Source organism: Hyperolius riggenbachi, chromosome 3 (assembly GCF_040937935.1).
Source record: "Hyperolius riggenbachi isolate aHypRig1 chromosome 3, aHypRig1.pri, whole genome shotgun sequence".
NCBI classification, from domain to species: domain Eukaryota; kingdom Metazoa; phylum Chordata; class Amphibia; order Anura; family Hyperoliidae; genus Hyperolius; species Hyperolius riggenbachi.
In genome coordinates, this window is record NC_090648.1 from 412,434,337 (window position 1) to 412,457,612 (window position 23,276).

The 23,276-nt window shown below is 44.1% G+C and overlaps 1 protein-coding gene across 3 annotated transcripts in view; it reads left to right on the forward strand.

Moving 5' to 3' along the window:
* Window positions 1–23,276, forward strand: part of RAD50 (RAD50 double strand break repair protein) — a 167,439-nt gene that overhangs the window by 69,889 nt on the left and 74,274 nt on the right. For all 3 annotated transcript variants that reach the window (XM_068277463.1, XM_068277462.1, XM_068277461.1), the window contains exons 13-15: window positions 1,726–1,901; window positions 3,039–3,276; window positions 20,200–20,389. In XM_068277463.1, the coding sequence (XP_068133564.1) occupies window positions 1,726–1,901; window positions 3,039–3,276; window positions 20,200–20,389 (604 nt within the window). The remainder of the gene's footprint in view (window positions 1–1,725; window positions 1,902–3,038; window positions 3,277–20,199; window positions 20,390–23,276) is intronic.

The following is a 23,276-nucleotide window of genomic DNA, read 5'->3' on the forward strand; positions in this document are numbered from 1 at the left end:
TAAAATAATTTTAAGTGAGGAGCGCGCTTTGTACTTTGAATTACATTTTTGCAATGCTAAGTAATAACATTCCATATAGGCTCCAAATAGTCTTTACATCAGTTTTAGTAAATGTATTCAAAGATTACACTAAGATTTTATGAGTTTTTGACCCAGCGTATTCTGCTTAAAGACCTAACGTAGTTATATTACTTGTTCCTGCAGCCTTCCTTCAGTGATATTCCCTTCAGGTCATATTATAACATACGTTCTATCCATAATAAAAACCAGAGATCTTGTTTACTTAGATGTTTAGCAGTGGATTAAGTTGAGTGGGTCAGAGACAGGGTTCTCTTCCTCTACTGATGGTTTAAGCCAAAAGTCCTGTCCTAAAGTGGTATTGAACTCTTGTTGTCTAGAACCCAAGTGCAGATATTTACTTGGGGCAGATTCATTGGGTGGGATAAATGAGAAAACATTTACATTAAAAAGCATTCTTTAATGACTGAATCACCTTAAAGAGAATCTGAAGTGACATTAAAAATCGCTTTGACCTTATAATCAACATGGGCATGTCTGCCTCTGCTAAAATGCCGCTATCGTGCGGTTGAACAAGGGGTCTTTACCCCCCAAATCCCCTCCGTTGTTCTCGGGCAGCGCTTCCTGTTGAGGCAGGGCTAATGACCGCAGCCCTGCCTCTCAGCGTGTCTATCAGCGCTGATTGCCGCCTCTCCCCCGCCCCTCTGTCTTCCTTCACTGAGAGGGGCGGGGAGAAACGGAGATCCGTGCTGATAGATGCGCATGGAGGCAGAGCTACAGCCATTAGTTGTGGGGGGGTTCAGCCGCAGGATAGCGGCGTTTTAGCAGCGGCAAACATGCCCATGTTGATTATAAGTTAAAAAGCAATTTTTAATGTTGCTTTAGAGTCTCTTTAAGGCTCCCTGCACACTGCAAATCCGTTTTCCGATTCTGATTCCGATTTTCAATTCCGATTTTCCCTAAATACATTCAACAGAAAAACGGATCAAAAAACGCAGCATGCAGTAAAGATTAAAAATCGGAATCGGATGTAAAAAACGATTAAAAAACGCAATCTGAATCTGAAATGCATGCAGTGTGCAAGAGGCCTTATTGTTGACTCTTTGAGGGCAGATGCTAATTTCTAGTTCATGCAGCTTGGCAATAAGCTAACCAGATGCAAGAGCTACAGCATTTGGTCTATTTTCAAGCTCTGTACATAGATTTGCATAAAATTAGTGCAAAACAAGCATCAACTAGCATCTCATTGACCATCCCTACTCAATAATAACAATATTAGAAAAGGCGTGTTTTTGCCATTATTTTGTAACAAGTTGAGCTGAATGGATATAAATAAAAACCCTGTTTTTTGTGCCAAACATTCATTTTCAAATTCACAGCTGAATAGGTAATTCAAGCAAAATAGGCTTTAGCACCATCTTCTGGCTACTCCGTATTAATTGACTATAATATACAATATTACACTTCAAGTAGTAATTGTCCAGGAGTGATCTAGTAAAACAACAGGCGTAATATTGCACTTTTGAATGTCTCCCTTTCTGTTTGATTTGGTCTGGGAATCTGCAGGGGTATTAAATAAAATTGGATTACATGCATCCATAGCACTGAGTGTAGCAAGATATGTATTTCTCTGCTTTGTCCCATTTCTGAAATTTCTTGTCTAGCCATAATTTTGGCTCTTAAAATTGTGTTTATTTTTCTATATAGCAAGGAGCTGGTTTCAGCCGAGCAGAATAAAAACCATATGAACAATGAGCTACGAAAAAAGGAGGATCAGAGTACATTATATGAGGAACAAGTGTTTGATGTGTGCGGTAGTCAAGACTTTGAGAGCGATCTGACACGCCTGTTGGATGACATCGAAAAGACATCAAAGCAAAGAGGTAAGTCACTGTGGAGTATGAATTTAACTGCTAGATTTGTACTAGAGCCACTATGTGTGCTATAAACTAGCAGTGCAGGATGCTTACTTGGCCCTCAATGACATTCACCACTTCAGCCTACAGTGTCGAAAATCGTATGCATCCGAGCAAAGTTCACCTCCCATTCATTCGCCAATAACTTTATCGCTACTTATCACAATTACTTGATCTATATCTTGTTTTTTCCGCCACTAATTAAGCTTTCTTTGGGTGGTACATTTTGCTACAAATTATTTTTTTCTAAATCCATTTTAACAGGAAGACAAAGAAATAGAAAAAATTCATTATTTATCAGTTTTTGGCCATTATAGTTTAAAATTAATACATGCTCCCTATCACAATTTATGGTGCCGATATTCTATTTAGAAATAAAGGTGCATTTTTTCAATTTGCGTCCATCACTATTTACAAGCTTATAATTTTAAAAAATATAATAAGATACTCTCTTGACATGTATATTTAAAAAGTTCAGACCCTTAGGTAACTATTTGTTTTGTTTGTTTTTTTTATTGTAATTTTTTTTATTTCTTTTTTTTTTATTAAAAAATTTATTTGGGTAAATTTTGGTGTGGAAGGGAAACAGGTAATTTTAAATGTAAAATAATGTAATGTAAAAAAAATGTATGTGAGTGTAGTCTACTATTTGGCCACAAGATGGCCACAGTCAAAGTCCTGATTAGAAAGCGTTTTTTCTGCGGGAGAGTTAGATCGGTGAATGGGAATTATATTCCCATTCACTGATCGGGAGGGCAACGGCAGCCAGTGGGAGCACGCGCGATCGCGCTCCTCCGGCTGCGGCAGCTGCACGGTCTATCTGGACGGATATATCCGTCCAGATAGACTTAAGCGGTTAAATTAATTTTTTTCATGCATTTTCTCTATTTACCATTTAGCAGTTAGTCTAATTATTTGATATATACTACAATTTTTTTCGCACTTAAAAGACATGAAGTTAAATTAATAATCCTATTGTTTTTTTTATCAATCTTGTTGAATGTTTTTCTTTTACAAAACAATTTTCCCCACTTCCTGTCCCTAGAAAAAAATGTATGTTTATCATGTGTATACTATATATTTATGTGTTCTATTGTATCACAGCAATGCTGGCGGGGGCAACAGCTGTGTACACCCAATTCATCACTCAGTTAACAGAAGAGAATCAGCCCTGCTGTCCAGTGTGCCAGAGGATCTTCCCATCAGAGGCTGAGCTGCAGGATGTCATTAATGACATGCAATCCAAGCTGCGACTGGTCCCAGATAAGCTTAAGTCCACTGAAGGGGAATTAAAGCGAAGAGAAAGAAAAAGGGATGACATGATGGAGCTGAAGCCCAAAAGGTAAGTTTCTACTGCTACATTATACTGTGACCATTTTTGAATCCATTTTTGAATACTGTGCAATCTGAGCTCGTATGTTTTTGTCACAGTGGCAATCCTGCCAGTTGCTTGCACTCCTGTTAATTGACACAATATTAAAAATATTGATGCTATACCGTAGGTATAAAACCTAGACGTACCTAAGTTTGGCGAAATGCGATAATGTACTACAATCAATATTGTAGTATGTATATCCCATATGGAAGCACAATGTCTAGGTATTAACAATGATTAATTTGCATATATTCAGCAGTGATGCACTGGGAGATATCTCAAGCTCACTCCAACCTGAATTATCGCAAATTCTTTCTGTTTTAAGATAGCAAACTTTTGTTTTTCTAGGAATAAAAATTGCCTATAAGGTCCTAAAACAGGAGGGGACCGAGGCTGCATTAAGCAATTATAAGGAGTGCAATAAAAGTTGTAAAAAAATAAATTAGGCTGGCAAAGATTGAAGCTGAAAATCAAATCACTAGGGATATCAAATCAGAATTTTTATTATCGCCAAGCACGACTGGGTCGTGCCCGGAATTGGGCTTGGCACGTACAGGGTACTGATACAGGATATAGATACAGATACTGGACAAATCAAGTAGTCAGAAAGGAACAGAACATTATACCAGATGCAGAGGGAGAGAATGTAGCATAAGTTACAACACAAAAACACCCAAAAAACAACCCAAAAAGTCAGCTTGAGCTAGAGCGCCGTCTATCTATGTGCAGAGTGCCTCAGTGCCGGCATGGTGTTGTGGTGTGGGGATGGGCAGTTACGTGGAGAGAGTTCAGAAGGTTGACAGCCAAGGGAAAGAAACTGTTTTTATGCCTTGAGGACTTGGTGAAGATGGACCGGAACCGGCGCCTCCGGCTCGAGGGGAACTGACTAAAGAAGCGATGGCCTGGGTGTAATGGGTCGTTGGAGTACAGCCTGGAGTGGTAAAGGAGGTCCAGAGAAGGAAGGGATCTCCCGATAATCCTCTCCGCTGATCTGATGACCTCCTGGCAGAGGAGCTGGCGTACCAAACCAGGATGGAAGAGCATAGGACAGATTCGATTGTAGCGGAGTAGAAGTTTGTTAGAAGTTTTTGGGCCATACCAAACTTTTTTAGTTGGCGGAGAAAGAAAAGTCTCTGTTGGGCTTTCCTCTGTGTGGAGGCAGTGTTGGCCTTCCACTTCAGGTCATTGGAGATGGTTGTGCCCAGAAGGCGGACACTGGGGACTCTTTCCACCTCGTCATCGATGCAGATTGGGGGCGGGGTGGAGGCGCATCTCCTGAAATCAACTATCATCTCCACAGTTTTTGCTGTGTTTAGGACCAATCCGTTCTCTCTGCACCAGTGACAGACACCTTCAACCTGGTGACGGAACTCTTTCTCATCGTTATTGGTGATGAGACTGACTATGGTCGTGTCGTCAGCGAATTTGATTACTTTTACAGAGTCTGCCGTGGATTTGCAGTTGTTCGTATACAGAGAAAACAGAAACGGAGAGAGGATGCAGCCTTGTGGGGCTCCTGTGTTGGTGATCCTAGGTTGTGAGGAGATAGTGCCCAGGCTAACAACCTGGGACCTGTTGGTGAGGAAGTCCGTGATCCACAGGCGTAGGGTGGGGTGGACTCCTATTGCGGCAAGATTGTCTTACAGTATTTTGAGGCTGATAGTATTGAATGCTGAGCTGAAGTCCAGTAGGAGGATCCTGGCGTAGGAGTCTGGTCTGTCCAGGTGATCATAGACGAGCTCCAAGCAGATGTTAATGGCATCAGCAGTGGACCTGTTTGCTCTGTACGCGAACTGGTGTGGATCCAGCAGTTCCTCTGTGGAGTGCCTAAGGAGGGGGAGCACCATGCTTTCCAAAGCTTTCATGATCACGGATGTAAGTGCCACGGGCCTGAAGTTGTTGAGGTCAAGGATTCCCTGCTTTTTGGGGACAGGGATAATGGTGGACTTCTTGAAGCATGCGGGTACGTTGCCTCCCTGGAGGGACCTCGTGAAGATGGAAGAGAGGGTGGGAGCAAGCTGACGAGCGCAAGTTTTCAGGCAGGCTGGTGACACTCCGTTCGGACCAGAGGCTTTCCTAGCATTTAGCCTTAGCAAGTGTTTCAGCACATCCGGCTCTCTCACTGACAGTGGGGGCAGGTTCGGGCCCAGGGCGTCAATGCCAGAGGATTGTGCAGGCGGCTGTGGGAGTCCTGCAGGTGTTGGCTGGTTCTCGAATGTGCAGTAGAAGTCGATGAGACACTCTGCAAGCTCAGTGCTGGGTGTAGCATGCTGAGGGGGAGGCTTGTAGTTGGTGGCAGCCTTAAGCCCTTTCCACACAGCTCGTGGGTCGTTTGAGGAGAGGTTCTGTTCCAGCTTTTCCGCGGAGTACTTCTTTGCGAACCTCAGTTCCCTGTTTAGGTCGTTTCTTGCCCTCTTGTAGTCCTTCTGGTTGCCGGACTTGTGTGCAGCTTCTTTGCTGCGTCGCAGTTGTCATAGTCTTTTTGAGAACCACGATTTATCGTTTGGATATAGTTTGAAGGATTTTGTAGGGATGCAGGAGTTCTCGCAGAAGCCAATGTATGAGGATACGTTGTCTGCCCACTCGTCCAGGTTAGGCGATTCCAGAGACTTCCAGTCTGTGCAGTCAAAACAGGCCTGAAGTTGTAGTTTAGCCTAACCCAAAGAAGTTTTACAAGTACATGAAATCTAAAAAAAGAAAGGTTGACTGTATTGGACTCCTAAAGGACGAGGGTGGGAACTCAATGGTGGATGACCAAGGTAAGGCAGAGTTATTAAATGCTTTCTTTGCTTATATCTTCACAAGGGAAACATCACTGTTGCAAATTACAGATGCAGAAGAGTCTCAATTTTCCAACTGTAATATTAAATACTTAACGCAGGAAGAAGTGAACGCAAGACTAAATAAATTAAAAATAGACAAGGCACCTGGCCCGGATGACATGCATCCTCGGGTCTAATGCTGGGCATACACGGCGCGATAGTTGTTATGATGGCTCGATTGATAATATTCAACCTGTCCGATCACCGCGGCGGATCGATTCTGCGCTCGATCCCGACGTGCGGGAATCGATGCACGGACGAGTGGGGATGCGCCGGCATTGATCTATCTATCTTACGATCTATCTGCCGAGCAAGTAGGCATTGTTCTACTCAGCAGGAGATAAACAGAAGACAATGCACCAGAGATAATGACCATTCTCTACAGCAGTGCTGTCCAACTTCACGGACATAGAGGGCCCTTTTTTTTTTTTTTAGACCCCATGGTACAGGGCTGAAGGTTCTTGCTAGAGCCGCAGAGATTTAAGATTTTGGTGAAGATGCGTGGCACGCGCGGCGCGCCGAAAACCATGAGGGTTCCGTTGTGCGTAGAGCGGCGCACGTCGAAAAATGGGTGTGGCCATGGACCAGAATGTGGGTGTGGCCACGGGTGGAGACAAATTTACATGAACTTAGCAATGTGGGACATTAGATTGGGGCGAACCTTTTGGAGGCCGAGTGCCCAAACTGCAACCCAAAAGTCACTTATCTATCGCAAAGTGGCAAAAGCAATTTAAACTACATACAAACGTTTTAACTCATACATGAACATTATGGAAAATCCAAGTTGAAAATAAACTGTGAAGATAAACAATTTCATCCTTCCTACTCCTGAAAAATGTATTTTTTTTTTAATTTTTTTTTAGAACCTCCCAGTTTTATTTTCCATTTTAAAAAGCTAAAAAAGTAGGTTTAATGCTATTGTCTCGTGATGACGATTCAGCTTTTCCATAGTCTCGCAGTTCGCAATCATGTGACCCCCAACAAGACAAATTCAGCAATCATAAGGCCCCCAACAAATCATGAGGCCCCCAACAAGACGCATTCAGCAATCATGATGCCCCCAACAAGACAAATTTAGCAATCATGAGGTCCCCAACAAATCATGAGGCTCCCAAGAAGACACATTCAGCAATCTTGAGGCCTCCAACAAGACAAATTCAGCAATCGTGATGCCCCCAACAAATCATGAGGCACCCAACAAGACAAATTCAGCAATCATGAGGCCCCTAACACGACAAATTCAGCAGTCATGAGGCACATAAATAGACAGCATTTTACATAAATAGGCAGAATGCCGCTTTAATATGGTAGACACCTCTAACCTGGCATCTAAATTCTCCTCTACTGGCTGCTGTGCCTGGCTGGCCTGGCAATAGTGTTTTTGGCCGGATTGGGGATGATGTGTGGGCTGAAAGGCCTTGCGGTGATGCTGTGGTGTGGCCGGATGAGGTAGTGACAGGTGCCCCCTCCATTAGTGACAGGTGCCCCCCCCCCCCCCCCCCCCCAGTTAGATAGTAAGAAAAACAAAAGTTTGCTTTCTTAAAACAGAAAGAATTTGCGATAATTCAGGTTGGAGTGAGCTTGAGATGTCTCCCAGTTAGATAGTGACAGGTGTCCCCCCCCCAGATGAGGTAGTGACAGGTGCCCCCTCCATTAGTGACAGGTGCGCCCCCCCCCCCCCCCCCCCAGTTAGATAGTAAGAAAAACAAAAGTTTGCTTTCTTAAAACAGAAAGAATTTGCGATAATTCAGGTTGGAGTGAGCTTAAGATGTCTCCCAGTGCAACACTGCTGAATATATGCAAATTAACCATTGTACCCTTAGAAGGTAAACACACCTCCAGAACCGCTGGAATGCAATGATGTGTCAGCTTGTTAATTTGTACAGAGCCATAATAATCCAACATGCATACAGACTGTTTCGGATTGTTTGATCCTCATCAGTGCATGGCATGGATTAATTTGGCTCTATGCAGTAGGGCTTGTAACACCGAGAGGCACAGACTAACCAGCAAGCTCATGGTGACCCAGAACTCATTGGAGTGTGTAACGGACTACAATGGTCCTAAAAGCCCCCTTACTAAGATGTTAAGAAAAACAAACGTTTGCTTTCTTAAAACAGAAAGAATTTGCGATAATTCAGGTTGGAGTGAGCTTGAGATGTCTCCCAGTTAGATAGTGACAGGTGCCCCCCCCAGTTAGATAATGACAGGTGCCCCCCCCCCCAGTTAGATAATGACAGGTGCCCCCCCCCCCAGTTAGATAATGACAGATGCCCTCCCAGTTATAGTGACAGGTGCCCCCCCAGTTAGATAGTGACAGGTGCCCCCCCAGTTAGATAGTGACAGGTGCCCCCCCCAGTTAGATAGTGACAGGTGCCCCCCCAGTTAAATAGTGACAGCCCCCCCCCCCCAGTTAGATAGTGACAGGTGCCCCCCCCCAGTTAGATAGTGACAGGTGCCCCCCCCCAGTTAGATAGTGACAGGTGCCCCCCCCAGTTAGATAGTGACAGGTGCCCCCCCCCAGTTAGTGACAGGTGTCCCCCCCCCAGTTAGTGACAGGTGTCCCCCCCAGTTAGTGACAGGTGTCCCCCCAGCTAGATAGTGACAGGTGCCCCCCCAGTTTGATAGTGACAGGTGCCCCCCCAGTTAGATAATGACAGGTGCCCCCCCCCCCCCAGTTAGATAATGACAGGTGCCCCCCCCCCCCCCGATAGATAGTGACAGGTGTGTCCCCAGCTAGATAGTGACAGGTGCCCCCCCAGTTAGATAGAGAGGTGTCCAGTGCCTCGCCCGTTACCTCTGATCATTGCTGCCCACCAATGCTCTCTCCTGTGTCCCCGCTGCCCCACAGCTCAGACCTTACAGATCGCGGCGACTGAAGCAAACAGAGTGCGCATGGCACCCGCGCGGCTGAACTTCACATGCGGAAGTGACTAATGATGTCACTTCCGCATGTGACGTACTCCGTGTATGCGGGTACCATGCACACTCTGTTTGCCTCAGTCGCCGCAATCTGTGAGGTCTGAGCTGTGAGGCAGCGGGGACACAGGAGAGGCCACTATAAGAGGGAGCAGGCATGGCGCCCATAGCGCAAGCCATGCCTGCATCTCAGGGAAACGAGCGGGCCGCAGCAGAAGGCCTCTAGTTGGACAGCGCTGCTCTACAGAAAAGAATCTAATTATGCATTCACTGAAAATGTAATGCTGGCTGGCTCGATTACGGCGCGTCCCCGGATCGTTTCCCGCTCGTCCCCGCGGGCGCTTCCTTATCTTCCGCTTCATTTATTCTTTTGTTTTGCCCGTCGGTATCGAGCGCGTAATCGATCTAGCGGGGTATCGGACACGTCGGATATTATCAATCGAGCCATCAGCGGCTCGATTGATAATAAAAAACGTACCGTGTATTCACAGCATAACAGAAAAATCTAACAGAAGAATCTAACAGAAAATTGTATGGTGTAAACCCAGCATTTAGGGCCTGTTTCCACTACACGCAGATTGGATGCAGAAAAACTGACTCCAATGAATGCCTATGGGAAAATCTGCATCAGAAAATCCGCATTTAGTGGAGACAGGCCCATACATTCATTGGAGTCAGTTTTTCTGCATTCATTCTGCATCCAATCTGCGTGTAGTGGAAACAGGCTCTAAGGGAATTAAGTTCATTTATAGATAAACCCCTTTATCTTATCTTTTGTGACTCTCTTTCAACTGGCAGAGTCCCAGTGGATTGGCGTACAGCCCACGTTTTCCCATTATTTAAAAAGGGCAAAAAATCAGATCCAAGAAACTACAGGGAGTGCAGAATTATTAGGCAAGTTGTATTTTTTAGGAATAATTTTATTATTGAACAACAACCATGTTCTCAATGAACCCAAAAAACTCATTAATAAATTAATTTGAAAGTAGTTTTTAGTTTGTTTTTAGTTTTAACTATTTTAGGGGGATATCTGTGTGTGCAGGTGACTATTACTGTGCATAATTATTAGGCAACTTAACAAAAAACATATACCCATTTCAATTATTTATTTTTACCAGTGAAACCAATATAACATTTCAACATTCACAAATATACATTTCTGACATTCAAAAACAAAACAAAAACAAATCAGTGACCAATATAGCCACCTTTCTTTGCAAGGACACTCAAAATACTGCCATCCATGGATTCTGTCAGTGTTTTGATCTGTTCACCATCAACATTGGGGCAGCAGCAACCACAGCCTCCCAGACACTGTTCAGAGAGGTGTACTGTTTTGCCTCCTTATAAATCTCACATTTTATGATGGACCACAGGTTCTCAATGGGGTTCAGATCAGGTGAACAAGGAGGCCATGTCATTAGTTTTTCTTCTTTTATACCCTTTCTTGCCAGCCACGCTGTGGAGTACTTGGACGCGTGTGATGGAGCATTGTCCTGCATGAAAATCATGTTTTTCTTGAAGAATGCAGACTTCTTCCTGTACCACTGCTTGAAGAAGGTGTCTTCCAGAAACTGGCAGTAGGACTGGGAGTTGAGCTTGACTCCATCCTCAACCCGAAAAGGCCCCACAAGCTCATCTTTGATGATACCAGCCCAAACCAGTACTCCACCTCCACCTTGCTGGTGTCTGAGTCGGACTGGAGCTCTCTGCCCTTTACCAATCCAGCCACGGGCCCATCCATCTGGCCCATCAAGACTCACTCTCATTTCATCAGTCCATAAAGCCTTAGAAAAATAAGTCTTGAGATATTTCTTGGCCCAGTGTTAATGTTTCAGCTTGTGTGTCTTGTTCAGTGGTGGTTGTCTTTTAGCCTTTCTTACCTTGGCCATGTCTCTGAGTATTGCACACCTTGTGCTTTTGGGCACTCCAATGATGTTGCAGCTCTGAAATATGGCCAAACTGGTGGCAAGTGGCATCTTGGCAGCTGCACGCTTGACTTTTCTCAGTTCATGGGCAGTTATTTTGTGCCTTGGTTTTTCCACACCCTTCTTGCGACCCTGTTGACTATTTTGAATGAAACGCTTGATTGTTTGATGATCACGCTTCAGAAGCTTTGCAATTTTAAGAGTGCTGCATCCCTCTGCAAGATATCTCACTATTTTTGACTTTTCTGAGCCTGTCAAGTCCTTCTTTTGACCCATTTTGCCAAAGGAAAGGAAGTTGCCTAATAATTATGCACACCTGATATAGGGTGTTGATGTCATTAGACCACAACCCTTCTCATTACAGAGATGCACATCACCTAATATGCTTAATTGGTAGTAGGCTTTCGAGCCTATACAGCTTGGAGTAAGACAACATGCATAAAGAGGAATATGTGGTCAAAATACTCATTTGCCTAATAATTCTGCACTCCCTGTATAGACCTGTAAGCTTAAAGAGACTCCGTAACAAAAATTGCATCCTGTTTTTTATCATCCTACAAGTTCCAAAAGGTATTCTAATGTGTTCTGGCTTACTGCAGCACTTTATACTATCACCCTCTCTGTAATAAATCAATGTATCTTTCCCCTGTCAGACTTGTCGGCCTGTGTCTGGAAGGCTGCCAAGTTCTTCAGTGTTGTGGTTCTGCTATGAACTCCCCCTTCCAGGCCCCTCTATGCACACTGCCTGTGTATTATTTAGGATTAGAGCAGCTTCTCTCTTCTCTCTTATCTTTTACAAGCTGGATAAATCCTCCTCTGAGCTGGCTGGGCTTTCACATACTGAAGAATTACAGACAAGGGCAAAGCTGTTTGCAGGAAGAAACAAGCAGCCTGAAACTTCAGTGCATGAGAACAGGGGGAAAGAAACACACAAATGATCTCTTGAGATTCAAAAGGAAGGCTGTATACAGCCTGCTTGTGTATGGATGTATTTTCTATGTGTGGACATACTGTACATCAACCTACTTCCTGTTTTGGTGGCCATTTTGTTTGTTTATAAACAAACTTTTTAAAACTGTTTTTAACCACTTTTAATGCGGCGAGGAGCGGCGAAATTGTGTCAGAGGGTAATAGGAGATGTCCCCTAACGCACTGGTATGTTTACTTTTGTGCGATTTTAACAATACAGATTCTCTTTAACATCAGTTGTATGCAAAATATTTGAGGGGTTACTAAGAGATACTATACATGACTTCATAGTAGAAAATAATCTTATTTCTCAGCATCAACATGGGTTTACTAAAGACAGGTCCTGTTTGACTAACATGCTCAGCTTTTATGAGGTAGTGAACGCTAATGTGGATATTGGGAATGCTGGAGATGTGATATACTTGGACTTTGCAAAGGCCTTCGATACTGTTCCACACAAACGTCTGGTGCAAAAGTTGAGGATGCAAGGACTGTGAAAGAGTCTGTGTGCATGGATAGGGAACTGGCTAATGGACAGAAAACAAAGAGTTGTGGTCAATGGATCATACTCAAAATGGCTGTTAGCAGTGGGGTCCCACAGGGGTCTGTACTGGGTCCAGTGCTCTTCAATTTATTTATTAATGACCTAGTAGATACAGTAGTAAGCAATGTTGCTATTTTTGCAGATGATACAAAATTGTGCAGAATCATCAACTCTCAGGAAGATAGGGACATATTATTATTATTATTTACTGTATTTATAAAGCGCCAACATATTACGCAGAGCTGTTATTGCAACAGGATCTGGATAGGATGGCTATATGGACACATAAATGGCAGATGAAATTCAATGTTGAAAAATGTAAAGTCATGCATTTTGGTTGTACCAATGGTCTAGCACCATACAAAATAAATGGGATACAGTTGGGGACATCAAACTTGGAGAAGGACTTAGGAGTACTCATCGACAACAAGTTACAGTGACTTGCAAAAGTATTCGGCCCCCTTGAAGTTTTTCACATTTTAACACATTACTGCCACAAACATAAATCAATTTTATTGGAATTCCACATGAAAGGCCAATACAAAGTGTCTTACACGTGAGAAGTGGAATGAAAATCATACATGATTCCAAACATTTTTTTTACAAATAAATAACTGCAAAGTGGGGTATGCATAATTATTCCGCCCCCTTAGTCAATACTTTGTAGAACCACCTTTTGCTGAAATTACAGCTGCCAGTCTTTTAGGGCATGCTCTACCAGCTTTGCACATCTAGAGACTGAAATCCTTGCCAATTCTTCTTTACAAAACATCTCCAGCTCAGTCAGATTAGATGGACAGCGTTTGTGAACAGCAGTTTTCAGATCTTGCCACAGATTCTCGATTGGATTTAGATCTGGACTTTGGCAGGGCCATCCTAACACATGGATATGTTTTGTTTTAAACCATTCCATTGTTGCCCTGACTTAATGTTTAGGGTCGTTGTCCTGCTGGAAGGTGAACCTCCACCCCAGCCTCAAGTCTTTTACAGACTCCAAGAGGTTTTCTTCCAAGATTACCCTGTATTTGGCTCCATCCATCTTCCCATCAACTCTGACCAGCTTCACTGTCCCTGCTGAAGAGAAGCACCCCCAGAGCATAATGCTGCCACCACCATATTTGACAGTGGGGATGGTGTGTTCAGAATGATGTGCAGTGTTAGTTTTCCACCACACATAGCGTTTTGCATTTTGGCCAAAAAGTTCCATTTTGGTCTGGCCTTCTTCCGCTTTTGCTGTTTCCCCCACATGGCTTGTGGCAAACTGCAAACGGGACTTCTTATGCTTTTCTGTTAACAATGACTTTCTTCTTGCCACTCTTCCATAAAGGCCAACTTTGCGCAGTGCACGACTAATAGTTGTCCTATGGACAGATTCCCCCACCTGAGCTGTAGATCTCTGCAGCTCGTCCAGAGTCACCATGGGCCTCTTGACTGTATTTCTGACCAGCGCTCTCCTTGTTCGGCCTGTGAGTTTAGGTGAACGGCCTTGTCTTGGTAGGTTTGCAGTTGTGCCATACTCCTTCCATTTTTAAATGATCGCTTGAATAGTGCTCTGTGGGATGTTCAAGGCTTTGGAATTTTTTTTGTAGCCTAAGCCTGCTTTAAATTTCTCAATAACTTTATCCCTGACCTGTCTGGTGTGTTCTTTGGACTTCATGGTGTTGTTGCTCCCAATATTCTCTTAGACAACCTCTGAGGCCGTCACAGAGCAGTTGTATTTGTACTGACATTAGATTACACACAGGTGAACTCTATTTAGTCATTAGCACTCATCAGGCAATGTCTTTGGGCAACTGACTGCACTCAGACCAAAGGGGGCTGAATAATTAAGCACACTCCACTTTGCAGTTATTTATTTGTAAAAAATGTTTGGAATCATGTATGATTTTAATTCCACTTCTCACGTGTACACCACTTTGTATTGGTCTTTCATGTGAAATTCCAATAAAATTGATTCATGTTTGTGGCAGTAATATGACAAAATGTGGAAAACTTCAAGGGGGCCAAACACTTTTGCAAGCCACTGTAAATAATCGTACTCAATGCCAAGCAACTGCAGCTAAAGCTAGCAAAATTTTGGGATGCATTAAAAGGGAAATAAAAACTTGAGATGCTAGCATAATATTGCCCCTGTTTAACTCTCTAGTAAGGCCACATCTGGAATATGGAATTCAGTTCTGGGCACCACATTACAGGAAAGATATTGCAGTTTTAAAGCAGGTACAGAGACGAGCAACAAAAATTGATACATGGGACGGAAGGTCTCACTTACCAAGGAAGGTTAGATAAACTGGGTTTATTTAGTTTAGAGGAAAGACGCCTTAGAGGGGATCTAATTAACATGTATAAATACATCAGAGGGCAATATAAAAGCTTGGCGGATGAGCTTTTTGTCCCTAGCCTTCTCAAAGGACTAGAGGACATGATCTGTGCATGGAGGAAAAACGTTTTAGCCATTTATTTAGGAAAGGGTTTTTTACAGTAAGAGTGATTAAGATGTGCAATGCATTGCCACAGGAAGTAGCTGTGGCAAATTCTATACCTGCATTTAAAGGGGGCTTAGATGTTTTCCTTGCGTTGAAAGACGTCCATGGCTACAATTACTAGCTAATGCCCAATGATGTTGATCCAGGGATTTTATCTGATTGCAATCTGGAGTCAGGAAGGAATTTTTTCCCTTTTGGGGCTAATTGGACCATGCCTTGTAAGGGTTTTTTCGCCTTCCTCTGGATCAACAGGGATATGTGAGGGAGCAGGCTGGTGTTGTACTTTTTTCTCTGGTTGAACTCGATGGACATATGTCTTTTTTCAACCAAAATAACTATGTAACTAAGAATCGATGCAGATGGCGCTATAGAGGAGATGAGTCGCACATTCTGAGTGGAATCCTCTAATGGTAAATCAGGGGCTAGTATACTTTTGAATCGCATTAAAATGTAATCACTATCCATGGTTTTGAGACTTGTCATGCCAAAGCACTCAATTATCATATATCTGATGATTAGTGCTCGGTCAATTAATTATTACTGTATGCTAGGCACTGGTCTCCATGATCACCACCATGCATGATCCCCGATCAGGGGAACTTACCGGAGACTCATATTTTTATTTTTAGTTAAATGGCTTTATTTTTAATACTGCATCAGACTCTCACTGCTGCTTTTTAGCCAAACTGCCTTGTTGATATGAAAAAAAAAACAGTAGTAATGATGACACTTTGAAATTTGCACTAAAACCTGATCAGAAGTAATTTCTCCTACACATGATAGCCTTGGCTTCTGTTTACTTTTCAGAAAACTTCACAAGAGGGTTACAAGCTCTCTTTTTTTTTTAACACATGCCATGCAAAATTGCGACAAGTGCTTCAGGTGGGTGCTGACAATCCGCTATCGGCAGCAGGGTTTGGCTATTATTAGCTGAGCTCTAAATACATTAACTTATATCGCTTATATATATATATTATATCCTGTGCTGTTGGCTTTTTGATATACAATAAAGGAGAGGAGAGAGGGACAATCGGCACTGCTTCTATTGCTATTTAATCCAGAGTGCGGTGGAACACATGTAAAAAAATCCAAGACAGCGTATCTTCAAATTGTGACATCAAAAATATTCATTCAACATAACATGCATGAACATACCATTGTCTGAGGTGGTGTGGTGGCGGTGGGTGCTGGGCACAGATAGCCAGGTGTCCCCAGCACCCAATGCCACCACACCACCTCAGACAATGGTATGTTCATGCATGTTTATGTTGAATGAATATTTTTGATGCCACAATTTGAAGATACACTGTCTTGGATTTTTTACATGTGTTCCACCGCACTCTGGATTAAATAGCAATAGAAGCAGTGCCTATTGTCTCCCTCTCCTCTCCTTTATTGTATTGCAATCAATTAGAGCACGTTATCAATACCAGAAGTGTGGATGAAGAGGTGTGTGTTATATGCTATCATCCTTCCAAATACAGCGCAAATACTGTAGTGCCGACGCCTTTCTTCTTCTGCCACAGAAATGGCTTTTTGATATGCATTTATATTTTATTTTATTTTTATATTGCAAATATTAGTAAGGGATATGAAAAACAAAGGGATGAGAACATCCTAAAAAGGCATGTCATTTTTGTCAGGAATAATTAAAATGTTTCAGAAGATATCGTGCTGCAACCAAATCAACAATGTCCACAAGATGGCAGCATTGGTTACACGGCTACAGCTAAAAGTAATCATAGCGCGATTATTCTTCAGTGATGACATTGAATTCGGGAGAATAAGTGATTTGCTTGGTTATCTGCATACCGAGTTTACTTATCTGCAGAGAATCAGAAAACTGAGGTATGCCAGCAGACATGCCTTATTATTACTGTAGTCTCTGCAAATTCAGATATGTTAGCTAATGCGAAAGTGATATGAACAGGGCTATGGAGTTGGTACAAAAATCATCCAACTCTGACACCTCAGTTTATTCAGTTTCACTGAATAAATCCAGTTGTATGCAGTGCCAACCTTCATCTTCATTCTTCACTGCCTAGATTTGCATGTTTGTAAATTCCTTGGAGTCCCTCTATGATCTGCCTGAGGGCTCTTGGTCCAGGGTGGTGAGTGAAAGGCAAACCTGGCATATGTCCCTATGGACGAATGGAAGGGAGGTGTAACGATTGGTGTCAGCACACAGAGAGAATCTGATTATTGGTGATCTGCAGTATCACCAACAATACAGATGTATACCTGATTATTGATGATCTGCAGAATCACCAATAATACAAGTATGACTAACCTCTGGACACCTAATAAAGTGTAAGTGTTTTGGTGTAACAGTAAAAGGCTATCTCCCGTGGGGCAGGAGATACAGACACTACTGCAGCCAGTGAACACCTGAGGAGCAGGTGGCCTCCTGGCTGTGCAGAGACTATCTCTTTAAGAGGAGGAGATGGAGATAGTGAAGCAGCCAGGCATTCCCTGATAGTATAGGAATCAGACTGTACTGCAGCCAAAGACTCCCTGATGGTATAGGAATCAGTCTGCACTGCAAGGAGGACTCTCTGGGGAACAGGAGGTCCTTGCAGCTAACAGACACCTGGTGGATAGTATCAAAGATAATGCAGATAGACTGATCACTCGAGGAATGAGTGACAGCCAGAAGGGTCAGACAGGCCAGGTCGGCAACACACAAGCATATGAGGTACATAGACAGAAGACTGATTCGGTAACCGGGTACAGGCAAGGTTTGGCAACTGAGGTTTGAGCCCCTGAATGAGTCACGCATTGTGACGAAACGCGTAGGGCGGAGTCTGAGGTGTGCGCGCTGACGTCACGGAATACGAGGAAGGAAAGACAGTGTGGTGGCGTGCGACTCTCTTATATCCGCGGTGGGAGCGTATGTAACCTCTGTCAACCTGTATTTTATGTGGTAATAAATCGGAAAGCTGTTTTTTATGAAGATTCTCCTTGGCTGACATCTTTTACATATGATATGCTAAGACTCAAGACGCGCTTCTGGTGAGTGCAATCACATTGGGAGAGAGGCTGAAATCCCTTATTTGGTGGAGGCACTACCCCCAGGAGTGCATGCACGGGGTGCAGACTGTGTGTTTTTTAAGCAATACTTTGCACTATGTGCGTATTTTTAATTTTTTTATAGGGTGGAAAGCGCAGTGAATCGTTGTGGAATATAGACCGAAGACTGATTCGGTAACCGGGTACAGGCAAGGTTTGGCAACTGGTAGACAGATAGGCAGAGGTACCGAATCAGAAAGCAAGAGAGAGGTCAGGAAGGCCAGAGGTCATAACAGATATAGACAAGTACAATCCTAGTCTGAGGTGTGAGGTCCTTGGTCTCAACACCCAGGAACTAGTCTGATAAATAACACAGTATCCTATGCTTGGGTGTGAGGTCCTTGGTCTCAACACCCTGGAACTGGTCTAAAGTATAACACAGCAATGACACAGTAATCCTAAGCTTGGGTGTGAGGCCCTTGGTCTCAACACCCTGGAACTGGTCTAAAGTATAACACAGCAATGACACAGTAATCCTAAGCTTGGGTGTGAGGTCCTTGGTCTCAACACCCTGGAACTGGTCTAAAGTATAACACAGCAATGACACAGTAATCCTAAGCTTGGGTGTGAGGTCCTTGGTCTCAACACCCTGGAACTGGTCTAAAGTATAACACAGCAATGACACAGTAATCCTAAGCTTGGGTGTGAGGTCCTTGGTCTCAACACCCTGGAACTGGTCTAGAGTATAACAGAGCATAAACAAAGGTAATCTGGCTAAGTGTGAATTCCCAGCTCCTGCTGATTCTAACACACTAAGATCTGACTGAGGTCTGAGTGCTCAGACGTAAGTATTCGCAACGGCAGACAACCAGCAACTGACAAGCAAGATCTATATATACTTGCAGTGCTGTGCGGCTCCGACCGAGCCACTCAGCCAATCCAGAGTCTAGCTGGGATCAGCTGATCGGCCTGATCAGCTGATTCCCCTTCTGCTGGTATAAATGTCCTGTCGCTTGGCGCGCGCACGCGTAGCTCTCCATCTGTGTGCACTATAAGGTCCAGACAAGCCAATCGCGTGTCGCTGCGTGGAAACCGCCGGTCTGAACGCGGAGATAGCCGCCCTGTCACTAGACCGCGCGGCGGCATCTCCGCTGTTCATTACAGGAGGTTTTTAACTTGGAGGGTTAGGAGGAAACCTTTCAACACAGATCCCATCACGTCAGCAGTGAGCTACATTTCTAGACATTCACGTCATTTTCACTGAGTTGGAGTTACCGCATCTTTTCCAACAAAATTTTATTCATTCTCAGCACCATGATGATACCAAACACTAATATTATGTCTAGTTCTATTTCAGAGAAATTCTATAACTCATCTTTCATATTTGCCAGAAAAGAAGAACATTGCCAAAACCAATATATTTGTGCTATGATTCATGTTGATCCTTCCTGTGTATTTTAGTTTTTTTACCCTTGAAAATGGCAATACATATATTGAATCGCTTTATAATACATAAGCAGGAATACCTTTCTTCACAGTTGCTCACCTTTGCTGGGATATACTGTACATAAAATGTTGGAACCCATTTGTCTGGGAAGTTCCCTTTGAGTAAAGATGAAGAACTTATAGCTATGAAATATTAAATGATAGGCGTAACCAGGGAGGGTGCACATTCTCTTCCACACTACAGTGTAAAGTCAATTTAAAAAAACAAATTGCAGTTACCGTAATAATTCATCAATCTCGCATACTATTATGTCATTATGTTATGATAACAATTGCCAGTAACTCAGTGCTCATGGTGAAAGCAGTGATAATTCACCAGTCCAGTGCCAACGTCTCTCAGTGCAGGTCATGCAGGTTCATCTGTGTGTGCTCATAAAAGTGGCTTAACTGATCCAGTTTTGGGAACATGGGGATAAAGTGGAGTAATAAATCCACAACATACTCCAACATGCATTATGAGAGAGAGCTTATCTGGCAGTGACAAAAGTGAATGTGGCGATAGTCACTTTTTGGCTATAGTTCCCCATCCTTTTTAAGGTCAACTCTGTGCACCTCATTGTTATGGACAGCAACATATGTTACATTCAATTTTAGTGTTTAATGTTTACGATTCATGTACTTGGAAAACATTCATGTTCTAGACCACAAAATACATTACCATTAAAATGTATTGCAAAACTAATCTTAAAACATATGGCTTATTCTAGACACATGTTGATTGAGCTTAAGGAAAAAGACATCCCAGAGCTAAGAAACAAGCTGGGAGCTATAAACCGGGAGATACAGCGCCTGAAGAATGATGTGGAGGAGCAAGAGACGCTGATAGCAACCTTTATGTCTGAGGAGGAAAGTGCCAAGGCCTGTCTTCAGGACATATCCCTCATGGAGAGGTACCAGGTAAGCAGCTGAGCTCTTTAAAAGATTATATGATGTTTAATTTAATCCAAATATTAAGAATTACTATATGAGCATGCATCTGGCTACAATTCTGGACTGGAAAGTTGAGACATCATCCAACCATTCAAAAGAAAAGGGCCTTGGTTGGAGGGAGAATATCATTTGAACAATGTGTTTTCATGGATAGCCAGTGACATTTATAGACTATATACTTCCTTTTCCCATCCTTTAACCAACCCTCAAGAATCCATACACTCCCCCCCCCCCCCCCCCCTCTGAGTTTGAATATAACAATTTTCACCAAGAACAAACTACTGTAAGTCTTGAAACAAGCTGTTGAAACTGTGAATCTTAGGAGGCGACCGTGTATTCGATATCCCCGGCCTATTAAAAAATCCCTGGGCAAGGAGAAATATATGGGGGGCTGACTCAAACATGTAGTTATTTACACAAAATAGAATAAAAAAAAGGAAAAAAAAGATTTGACTGTTTTTGAAAAACCCATATTGTTAAATAAAACCTAGACAGGCACAAAGTGCCTTGACATCGCACCCTTTCCACCCTCAGACCATCACCTTCTCACCTTCAACCTCCTCACAGAAGGCACCTCCAAATTACCCACCCACCCACCTGGTCGATGGCAGCGAGACCTACGCAAGATCAACCCTAGTATCCTTGCTGACCCCCTCCATGCCCTCTCCTCCACTCTCCCCACCCTAACCTGTCCTAATCTTGCTTCAGCTCAGTATCGCCAAACTTTCTCATCAGCCCTACAGAAAGCTGCTCCACCAATATTTCGCCGTAACCGACCCCCTAACCCCCAGCCCTGGCGCACTACCCATAATCGCAACCTCCAGAGGAAAACACGCGCCACAGAACGGAAATGGAGAAAAACTAGACTTAACCAGGATTTCCTACAGTACAAGACCAACCTGCTGCAGTTCCACACTGAACTTGCTCATGCGAAGCAGGAATACTTTACCAAACTCATCGGAGCACAAGCTTCCAACCCCCGGCGTCTTTTTACCACTTTCAACTCCCTGCTTAAACCCACCCTCCGTTTCCTCCCTCTCTGCCACAGATTTAGCCACCCACTTCACCAACAAAATTGTCTCCATCCGCCAGGAAATATCCAATCTTCGCCTCCCACCCCCTCCCAACCAGCTCCTCCTCCACCCTATCCTCCCCTCACATCCTTCACTCCTACTACCACCGAGGAAGTCAACCACCTACTGCAGACTTCCCATACCACTACTTTCCCCCTTGACCCCATCCCTTCTGATTTACTCCAGCCTCATGGAATTGTCCCCAGTCCTCACTACCCTGTTCAACCTCTCCCTATCCACAGGCACCTTCCCCTCAGACCTCAAGCAGGCCACTGTAGTACCCCTGCTCAAGAAACCCTCCCTCGACCCCTCGCTACCCTCCAACTACCGTCCCATCTCCCTCCTCCCCTGTGCCTCAAAACTCCTTGAGCGTCTGGTTCACAAACGCCTGACCCAGTACCTCAATGCCAACTCACTGCTAGACCCACTGCAATCTGGATTTCGGCCTGCCCACTCAACTGAAACTGCTCTCGCCAAAGTGGTCAACGACCTTGCCATAGCTAAAGCTGAAGGTAAATACTCCATTCTCCTCCTCCTTGACCTTCCAGCAGCTTTTGACACAGTAGATCATCCCCTACTCCTCCAGTCCTTGGGCATTCACGATCTCGCCCTGTCCTGGCTTTCATCCTACCTTTCCAACCGCTCCTTCACGACCGCCTTCAATGAATCCTCGTCCACCCCCAACCACCTCTAGGTGGGAGTCCCCCAAGGTTCGGTCCTTGGCCCCCTGCTGTTCACCCTATACACATCCTCCATTGGCAAGGTTATCTCCTACATGGGTTTTAACTATCATCTGTATGCAGATGACACCCAGATCTACCTCCACACCCCTGACATATCCACCACTACCATGGACAAGGTCTCCTCCTGCCTATCAGCCATCTCCTCCTGGATGTCCGCTAGGTTCCTGAAACTAAATCTAGACAAAACGGAATTTATGATCTTCCCACCCCGGCCATCCACGAACCTCCCAGATGTGCATGTCACTGTTAACCACACTACCATTCGCCCTACCTCTCAAGCCCGTTGTCTGGGTGTCACTCTGGACTCCGCACTCTCCTTCACTTCCCTCATCCAAAACCTGACAAAGTCCTGCAACTTCCACCTTCGTAACATCTGTAAGATTCGCCCTTTCCTGACCTCTGCCACCACCAAACTCCTCATCCATGCCCTCATAATTTGACTACTGCAATGCCCTGCTGTCTGGTCTCCCTATGACCCGAACAGCCCCACTGCAGTCCATCATGAATGCGGCAGCCAGAATTATCCACTGCTCCCATCGCTCCACCACGGCAGATCCCCTCCTAGAATCCCTTCACTGGCTTCCTATCCAGTCCAGAATCAGATTCAAGATACTGTGTCTGACCTACAAATCTGTCCACAAAACCTGTCCAACCTACATTTCTGATCTTACTCAGAGGTACACACCTAGCCGCTCACTCCGCTCTTCCAATGAACTGCGCCTAACCGCCCCTCGCATCACCCAGTCCCATGCACGCCTCCAGGACTTCTCAAGAGCTGCTCCAACACTATGGAACTCCATACCTCCACCCATTAGGGCAGCCCCCTCCTTCAACATCTTCAAGAAAGCCCTCAAAACTTACCTTTTCACTCTGGCCTACTACCCCTCACAAGTGCTCTAAACCCACAGCTGCACTCTGGTCCCCTACCTTTCGTGTCCTTACCTCTCCCTCTAGATTGTAAGCCCTTGGGCAGGGTCCTCCTCCTTTTGTGTCCTACCTGATCATGCACCTCCATTACTGTGAACCCATGCTATGCAT